Source organism: Physeter macrocephalus, chromosome 11 (assembly GCF_002837175.3).
Source record: "Physeter macrocephalus isolate SW-GA chromosome 11, ASM283717v5, whole genome shotgun sequence".
Taxonomy (NCBI): domain Eukaryota; kingdom Metazoa; phylum Chordata; class Mammalia; order Artiodactyla; family Physeteridae; genus Physeter; species Physeter macrocephalus.
The window spans coordinates 84,418,835-84,429,057 of record NC_041224.1 but is presented as its reverse complement, the minus strand read 5'-3'; the positions used below and the strand labels follow the sequence as shown (position 1 = coordinate 84,429,057).

General features: G+C 39.7%; 1 protein-coding gene across 1 annotated transcript in view; it reads right to left on the bottom strand.

Annotated features, from left to right (window-relative positions):
- Positions 1–735: 735 nt before the first annotated feature.
- LOC102984766 (A-kinase anchor protein 13-like) overlaps positions 736–10,223 on the bottom strand; it is a 48,139-nt gene continuing 38,651 nt past the window's right edge. The window contains exon 5 of the mRNA XM_028495094.1: positions 736–1,178. Coding sequence (XP_028350895.1) covers positions 923–1,178 — 256 coding nt within the window. The 3' untranslated portion in view covers positions 736–922. The remainder of the gene's footprint in view (positions 1,179–10,223) is intronic.

Here is a 10,223-nt window from a genome sequence, read left to right as displayed (position 1 = left end):
CAGGTAGCTTTGGCATCTACAAACTGCTGTTTTCAAATGGACTATCATTCACCCAGTAAGAAGAGCCCTAAAGGAAAACCTGACCTTCCGGCAATCTCTTCAGAGGAAAATAAAATGACACCTATTCTGGAACAAATATGACTCGGAGAGGCAGAGGCAGGTACATCTACAACCTGCTATGAAGTGTCCTGGCCTGCTGCTCTCCGAAACAAGCAAGGCCTGCTCCCAAAGAAGGCTCTGGCATTGAGCTGACCCCAGATGATCTTAAATGAAATTACTGCCAAGCTTTTTCCAAATCAAATCAACTCTGAAATAAAATGGGTGGAAAAATTATCTAGACTTAGCCTTTCAGATGTTGCAGCCAAGAGAGATGTACCCATGTGACGTTTATATTATCCATAATAAATGCTACCAGGGAGTATGTAATGTTTTTATGTCTGGCAACAACTTTATCTTGCAGGCTTGAGTGGATTATAAAATCTTTATTGTTTTAGTGATCTTTTTACCACACAACTACCAATTTAAATATAGTAACACAGTCATCACTCATTGAAATAGCTGTGCTCCATTTCTGAGTAAATTTGGTTCTTATGCTTCAGCAACAATCTCAGAAACTGTTTAGCTCATTTTGTTTTATAAAGTTAAACCAACAAATTTATAGAGTTAAATAAATTTCCTTTTATGCCAGGAAAATTTAGTTCTAGTTGTTGCATATTTCTGTATCTGCAATGTGTATGTGTGTCTTTTGTTATTTTTTAAAAAAGCCTGGCAAAAAAAAATGAAAAATTCTCAGTCTCTTATTGCTACTACCCCAGTGCTGAGCTCTGTCTCTATAAATGCTAACATCTAATATAGCTAAAACTGCTTTACAGGTTTCACAATCTTTGAGGGAAGCACTGTTATGTTCTAATTATAGCAAGGCTCATTGGGGGAAGGGGTGAGGGCACAAACGCCTGAAAATCGAAATTTTCTGTCTTACCATTAGCTGCTGTTGGATGTTCATAAGTTTAAAAATATGTCCAGTGCAACTGTCTCCAGGAAGTGGGGGTTCCTGGTGTGGTTCAGACTCAGAGGTTAACGTATAGACGTCCAGCTCTCGGTGATGCCTCACAGAACAGTCTCCGTAAGGGATTTCATACGATAAACTGCTCCAGGAGTCTGGTTCTCCAGTATCCTCCCTGGAAGCAAGCAAACTCTGGTTAATATATATGTATATTTTATACATAATATACATGAATATATTATAATATTAATATATAATAACATATATACATATATGTATACGATATACATATATATGTATTCTGCCTCCCAGGCAAAGGTTTAACCCTCTAAGTCTTATGCAAAATTTCTAACCTCATTGCTCTTTGAGGCTCTGCAGCAGAAATCTGGTTTGCACAGTTCCCCAGTAATTCAGGCATATAACTGTTTCATTCTCTTCTTAAGAGGTCATAAATGAGCTAAATGAAAACTGCAGGATTCCTCCCTAAGGATGTTCTTTTGATCAAGATAAAAAGAAGACTGGGATCCTAAAATAGTTAATATTATGCTCACAACCAAATAATGAGGAAATGTAAAGGAGGATGGTTTTGCCCTGGTTTTCAAAAAAAGCAAGGTTTATGAAGCGTTTCTCTTAAAATGCGTTATACCATATGCTAAATGCAGTTGATCATATTGGGAAGGGAAGAACTAATCAATCCAATCCGTGCAAGGGTACTCCAATTTTTGTTAAAAATAGGTGGAGGAAGCACTCTCAAAATTCTCGAAGTCAACTATATAGAGGAAAACTATCAATATTATAATGCCTTATCATACTATACTTGTCAATATAATTATCAAATCCTATTGTGAATGAAGCACTTGGTTCCAAGAACTTTAAGCTATAACTCTAAATTTAAAAGACAAACAACTCTGCTCAACTCACATCATTATAGATACACCTCATATTCAAATAAAGCCGACAAATGCCCAGGTATGTAAAAAAGCATTTCTGGGATAGGCCTCAAAACATGAAATCTCTTTTACGTGGTTCTAATGAACCAGTACACTGATAAGGTATCCCAGAGATTCTGGAAGAAGGCGGAAGGTAGTGTTTGAGATCATTATCATGTTTTAAAATAAAAAATAAAACTAAAGAATTAAGAACTAATAGACATGCCATCCACTGACAAATATGAGAGGGAAACATTACTTCAACTCTCTCTCCAGTGTTCTGTCTACTAAATCATACCTGTCAGTTCTTAACAATTCACCAGAGAATAATTGGAATTTGAAAGCTAAAAATATGCTTTAGTGGAAAACCTATAACAAACTGGAGAGTCACGCACTGGCTGAAGGTAACAATTAAAGCTGCTCCAAAAGAAAACTATTATAATTTCCATACTCAAGAGTGACTCCCAAACAGTTGCTTAAAACGAACTTAGCATATGCTATGCTAAATGTTTCATGCATTTACCAAGCTGCTCTATGCTGAGCAAAGTGACCTCAAATAGAAAATACCTAAAAGATAGTCACTTAAAAGTTCAGGGCTTCCCTGGTGGCGCAGTGGTTGAGAATCCGCCTGCCGATGCAGGGGACGCGGGTTCGTGCCCCGGTCCGGGAAGATCCCACATGCCGCGGAGTGGCTGGGCCCGTGAGCCATGTCCGCGGAGCCTGTGCGTCCGGAGCCTGTGCTCCGCAATGGGAGAGGCCACAACAGTGAGAGGCCCACGTACCACAAAAAACAAAAGAAAAAAAAACAAAAAAACAAAAAAAAATATTAAAAGTTCAACTGAATCACTCAAGAAGTCAATCAGCTCCACCAAATGAGGGGAAGGCAACGTCTCTGTAAATTCAACTTTGGAGCTTGGGTTGACATTGTCACTAACTCTGCTTAACTGTCTGACAGGCATTACTGGCATATATGCTTACTCAGATTACCACTTATAGCCATGCCCCAATTTAAAAAAAAAAGGTCTTTGAAAACAAAACTTGATTTATACACCACCACTGAGTGTGAACCAAATACAACAAGCTAGGAGAGAACTGTTTGCCAAGGCAGGGGCAATTAAATAGTGATACAGTCCATTCCCAGCAAGATGGAGTTTTCTACCAACCTTGCCACTATTAATTCTCAAACTGCTTCTTTTCTAATATCTAAACCTTGGGAAATTCCCTTCTGTAACCACAACCTATTTATCTCCTACCTCTCCCATGCTCTCCCCTTCCAGAAGAATGTGCTTTTGTTGCCACAAGTGCTAACCCTTCAATCTCCCAATTCATCGTCCCTGTGGATTTTTGTTGCTTCCTAGCCCACCTAGAAACCAAAGACTAGTTAATGCAATTATTCTCCCACTGGCTTCCATGAATACCTGCTGCTATTGACACTCTTCAAACCCATCGTGCCTGTAGGTCTGGGTAAACCCCACCATTCAGCAAGTATTTGTGCCAGTATTCTTGGTGCTGGTGATACAAACGAAAATCCTTGTCCTGTTGAAGCTTATATACTTAGCAAGGGAGACAAGAGCAATCAAGATAAATAAAACACCTAGAATTCTGGAAGACAGCAAGTGTGGTGGAGAAAATAAACCAGAGATGAGGGCTGCACTTTGAAATGTGGTGGGTCAGGGAAGGCCTCACCAAGGTGACATTTAAGCCAATGCATGTCTGCTCTGTATTCAACACTGTATAAAACCTTGGCTGGATCCACTGATAAAACTTGGCAAAGTTCTATGACTAGGAATGTTTACTGCAACATTAGGTATAATAGTACTAAAGACTGAAAACACCCTAACCGAGTCAGTAACTAGAGGGATGTTTGGTAAATTAAAGAACAGATCTACAGACTATTATGGAGCCATTAAATATAACTGAAAAAACAGTTCAATAACACTGAAATCTATATTCAGAAAAATAAGCAAAATAAAAAGAGCAAAAAAATATAAGTATAGACAGTAAACTGCACAATAAAAATAGTGTCAGGGTAGTTGGGTTATAGGTTTTCTTCTTCTCTGGGATTTTAATTAATGTCTTAAATAATTTTTTAAAGTTCCTATTCAGCCAGGCCTCGCTGCTGCTCTGTAATGCTTTTTACTCATGTGTGTTAATCCATCCCCACGGGGGTTACCAAAACGTTCTATAATTTCCTCAAAGGCCTAACATTAACCTTGTCTACTTTATTCTCAGGTGACCTTTTCTCCCATCTTAGTGAAAAGCTTGAGGCCATCTAACATGAACTAAACCCATCTTCAACCCACCAAAAAATGCCTGTGCCCGTCTCCTCTAACCTCAGGGCACCTCTCTATACAGTGGGTTTGCTCTGTTCCACACCCCCGTCCTTAGGTAACTGCCTCGGTAATCACCCCCTGGATGCCTGTAGTTTTCCACCTGCTTCTGGACTAGCTCCTTCCCCATCCACCTGCAAGTACCATGAAAACCTCACCAGTAGACAGAGCAGAGGCAGGGAAAGGGATTACTGCACAGATGCCGGCAGCAGCAGCAGCAATCTTTACTCAGCCCAGCCCTGCAGACCAGCGGTTCTCTCTGAGGAATCCAGCCCCCAGGGGACATCTGACAATGTCTGGAGACATTTTTTGTTGTCACAACCTGGGGATGGGGAGGGGTCCTACGATGCACAGGGCAGCTCCCTACAAGAAAGAATCATCAGGCCCAAACTGCCAGTCGTGCTGGTGTTGAGAAATCCTGCTGTAAACCCCCGAACCCCTTTCTGTCTGCCTTCCTCTTCCTTCCCTTCTACCTCCCTACCAGCCATTTGAACAATTAAAGGCTTTGCGCCTACTCCCTCCCACTGCTACTAAAACTTCTGTCTCAGGTTCCACTGACAAAATAAATCTCCAAATCCAATGGCTTTTCTTTGTCCCCACTGTCCTTGAGTTTTGTAGAATCTTAAAATGGTGACCTGATTCTTCTTTTGACATTTATTCTCACTTGACATCCATAAAGAATCATCCTATTCACCCAGTTTTCTCTGGCTTTTTCTTCTTCTTCTCACATCCTAGATGTGAACATATGTCAACTTCCTGAACTTGATCTTCTATTAAATGGTAAGCACTGTGCTAGATGCCAGGGCTACAAGGTTAAATATGATACCTTTCTCAAGAATAATGTAAACACACAGCCTAAGGTCAAACATGAATTACTATTAGATAGCCATAGTTTGGCTTACTGGTATAACTGTCACCTCCATGGAAACGAAAAGCAGAAACAATCTCATGTGAATTTTACCCTTATGAGTGTGGCATTTTATGCCACACTAAATATACCATATTTCATCAAAATTACAATGCTATTACTTGTAAAAGCAACATCATTTTATGTATTACTAAGAAGAAAAAGAACTGTTGTGAGTTAAATTATGACACAAGTTAGAAAAATTTACATCTTAAAAGAGATAATACAGGGAATTCCCTGGCAGTCCAGGGGTTAGGACTCCTCGCTTTGGGCGCAGATTCCATCCCTGGTTGGGGAACTGAGATACTGCAAGCTGCGTGGTGTGGCCAAAGAAAGAAAAAAAAAAAAAAAAAAAGAGAGAGAGCTAACAGAGTATAAATACAGTCAACTGTCCCTCTGAATACTGGTATTGGTAGTACAAACAGTTCAAATGAACAAACAGTTCCAATATCAACTGCTTAACTTCATGTGCACATTTGCCTGTGAGTCACAAGCCTGCAACAAACGGACAGCAGATACAAGTGAAAAGGGCAGCTCAGAGGTTTTAGACAGACTTCAACACCTAAGACACTAGTTTTCAAACTTTTAAGTAGCTGAACAGTTTCAAATAAAACCACATGCAGAAACAGAGCTGCTCTGGTGATAGGGGCAATAGAGGGAAGGAAAGGCAAAGCCCGGCCCTCCCTCCAGCCTCCATCCCTCCTAGGTGGGCTCTGAGACTCATACCTAAACCCGAGGAGTAGCTAAACGTTCTTATTTCCCAAAGTACAGGCTTTCTTTATGTACAACTACATTTCCCATTTGAAGGTCATTCTCCTTGTTTAGTCTCTTTTGCACTTGTAGAATAACTACTCCACATTCTCCTGATTGAAGCCCTTTGTATGCTTGCAGTCAGTAATTAAGTTGACCCCTCGGCCTAGTATTTCTGCCATGGAGAAGAATATGCCTGGGTATCTAAAATTTACCTTAGAAATACACACAAAGATTTTATGTAATCAAATCAAGTCTGGCAGGACAGAAAAGCACATCCACGAATGCACTAGAAATTCTGGTTATTTCAGTTGGTGAATTAAGAGGCACCATAGCCTCAGCTGAGGCTTTTTTAAAAAATGAGTGAAAGGGAGATCTGTAGATGAAGGAGTATAAACGCTGCGAGAAGGTTTACAGAGCTCTCCACGACCTTTCATTTTTCACCCCTATGAGGACACCATCACTCTGAACAAAGAAGAGGATAGTTTTACTACCAATTGTGGCAACTGTGCAGTATAGGCGTTATTTCATTACTACGACATGAGATGGTATTGGGGTAGAATTTCTTAGATTGTTACATTCAATGACATCCCAGAACAGACTTCAAGATATAAGGACTGATATTATGATTACTGGAAACTTTCAATCATCCTGTCAGTAAGGCAATTAATATTGTTTTCAACCATTCTCGGGCGCCTTGAATTCATCTGGAGTATCCAGCACAACTCCAAGTGCAGTCCCCCGCCTCTGAGCCCTGAAAGACTTGTTCTGCACTGTAACCTTTTCTTCATTCATCTGGAACCCCTAAGGAGGAGCAGGACCATACACCTTCTGACTTGCTGGGTCTCACTACTCTGCTTCATCTCCTGACACATTGTAGGTATTCAAATATTTGTTGGGATTTCACTCCAGGGCAAAAGAGTAGGGATATTCTTTATAAACAAATGGTTTGAGATCACTAAGAACTCACTCTCTGTGAAAGGACAGATAACCTAAAGAAGTAATTCTAGTAAGACCCAATGTAGTGGCAGTAATGGCTTAAAAGGTCTAGTTGGTAAAGGAGACTAAAAAGTCATGACAACTGAATTCAGTATATGATAAAGATGAGGATGAAAAATCATTGCTTGAAAGGATATTTTTGGCAGCTGGTGAAAAGTGAATATAAACTATATATTAGATAATCATAATATATTAATGTTATACTACTGATTTTGATAACTGCCCTGTTATAAGAACATGCTGAAACAATTAGGAACAAAGGGGCATGATATCGGCAACAACTCTCCAAAGAGTTCAGTAAAATTCTATCCATCTATCTACACACACAGATAAAGCAAATAAAACATTAACAATTGGTGGATTTAGGTGAAGGATACACAGTGGTTCACTGTACTATTCTTCAATTTTTAAAAATTAATTAATTTATCTTTGGCTGCATTGGGTCTTCATTGCTGCACGCGGGCTTTCTCTAGTTGCAGCGAGCGGGGGCTACTCTTCGTTGCGGTGCACAGGCTTCTCATTGTGGTGGTTTCTCTTGCTGTGGAGCACAGGCTCTAGATGCGCAGGCTCATTAGCTGTGGTGCACGGGCTTAGCTGCTCCGCGGCATGAGGGACCTTGCCGGACCAGGGCTCAAACCCGTGTCCCCTGCATTGGCAGGGAGATTCTTAACCACTGTGCCACCAGGGAAGTCCCACTGTACTATTCTCACACCTTTTCTATGAGTTCAAATTTTTCACAACAAAAAGTTAAATATAAAACATCAATTTTAAAAAAGGCAGAGGGTAGTAATTCTTTCACTATTCTATGATTAGCATTTACTTCCGGCAGGGAAGAAACTAATATTTGGGTATCTACTAAGAGACAGGCACCTTGATACCCCATATACTTAATCCTCATACGAGTCTTTCAAAGAAGTGTTATTTCTAGTTCAGAGGAGGGAAAACTGAGACTCAGAAATACTAATTCATTTGCTTAAGATATAACACATACATCAGACTTTGATAAACCTGGCCTCAAACGACAAATTTTACCACTTACGAGAAGTAAGCATTTGGTCTAGATATGTAGTCTCTTTGAGTATGTATCATAATCTGTAAAAAGACAGTAAGAGTCCCTTTAAAAGTTGCAGTGGTAATTAAAGGGGACAGGAAACAAAGTATCTAATAATGCTGGCACACAGGAGGCAGTCAGTAAACATTAGTACTCAAATATGTAATGGAGTAACAGATCTGGATCCATGTTGGACTGACCCCAAAGCCTGTACTCCCCCCCACCTAATGCTGCACTGCTTCCAGTGGAAAGGGCTGGTCTTTATAGGAACTCATCAGGTGCCACAGCAGGAAGCGCCGAGGGTCATTTGAAGGAAGCATGGAGCGAAGAGGCCTTTAGGGGAAACATTTCTTCACGAATTAAAAGAATGTCCACTCCAGGCAGAACATTTTTCAACACACAAGCATTCTCCAATGAAAAGTTCTAAAGTCTGCCCTCTTCTGAGTTTCTCACAGAATGAGCAAATCAACCACAGTCATTCTCTGGTGTCTGGTGAGACTCTGACAAAGTGTAGGACAAATCGCAGAGCCCACATTCTCATTACCTAGCTATTTTCAAAATGAGCACATTCTACTCATTTGAAGGACAATATCAACTTGGGCATTTATCCCTTCAATCTTTTTCACAAATGACACACCCAAACTGTTAACCACATTTTCCATAGAACTGACACCAATCGGTACCTACCACCTTTTCCTAATGGGAAAAAATATTCTACTCACCATAAGAAATCACCACAAATTCATCTAATTATGTTTAATTTAGATTTCCCTAGAGGCTAAATCACCAGGCAATATGAGGGGAAAAGCATGGGTATTGAGGTCTGCGTAGAATCTCATTTATGCCATGATCTGATCTAAGAAAAATTATTTAGCTTCTATGAGCCAGAGTTTTTTCATCTGCTTTTTAAAAAATGGGATAATATTAGCTTTCTTACAGAGTTGTTTTAAGGATTAAAAGATATATGGATAGAGACAGCCTTACTATATATATGCCTAGTTAAGTACTCATTAAATATTGGGTTCTATTTCCTTCCACAAGCAAGGGGTACAAACATAACCACTCTCTTTTACAGCTAAATTTAATTATTTAAAGATGTGTCAAATACTGAGCTGTGTGTTTTACATATCACCTAATTTATTCTTTTAACTATCCTGTGAGGGAAGATACTATTACCCCAATTTGCAGATGAGGAAACTGAAACTGTGAGAAATTTAATAACTTGCCTAACAGTCTGTTAAGCCAGAATTTGGGCTGACATTCTAAACCACCACACAAAACTACCGCTGCTGCCTTTTGTTTTTAATTTTTTAATTTAATTTTATTTATTTTTTTATACAGCAGGTTCTTATTTGTTATCCATTTTATACACATCAGTGTATACATGTCTATCCCAATCGCCCAATTCATCACACCACCATCCCCACGCCCCCGCAGCTTTCTCCCCTTGGTGTCCATACGTTTGTTCTCTACATCTGTGTCTCAACTTCTGCCCTGCAAACCGGTTCATCTGTACTATTTTTCTAGGTTCCACATACATGAGTCTCTGCTGCCTATTTTGCACTAGAAAATGCAGACCAATGAAACAAACTAAATATTTTTAACATACAGACTTTGGAGGATTAAGTTTTGGAGATGCAAGTTCTAGATTATTGTGCATTGTGGACATGGGTATAGTTTGTGGTCCACGGCTTTTGTGGTCATTCTTCTCTGTTCCTTTTCACTCTGAGGGGCTCCTTGGGCTCTCTTATTACTCTATGGTTCCATGACTTTTGGAATACCTTGCTCCTCTAACAGCCGAAGTTCTCTATTTTCTAGCTTCACCTTATTGCACTGCTTTCAAATCCTGAAAAATAATTTTTAATACCTACCATGATACTAGTTATATTTACATCAATACCTAATATACCAACATTCACAGGGTAAGTAAAAATTAAAGTCAAGTTTATACTAGATTAACATCTAAATATTTATTGAGGTGATCAAGCTACTTAGTTGCTGACTGTTCTTACTTAATCAGATTTAAGCCACCAACCTAATTCAACAAACTCTCAGGAATTAATTTTCAGATGCAATGTTAAGTCTAATTTTCCCACTAAAGCAAAGTTCTTAATCTTAACTGCATTTCAGAATTACCTGGAGAGCTTTTAAAAATCCTCATGTCCAGGGCTTCCCTGGTGGCGCAGTGGTTGAGAGTCTGCCTGCGGATGCAGGGGACGCGGGTTCGTGCCCTGGTCCGGGAGGATCCCACGTG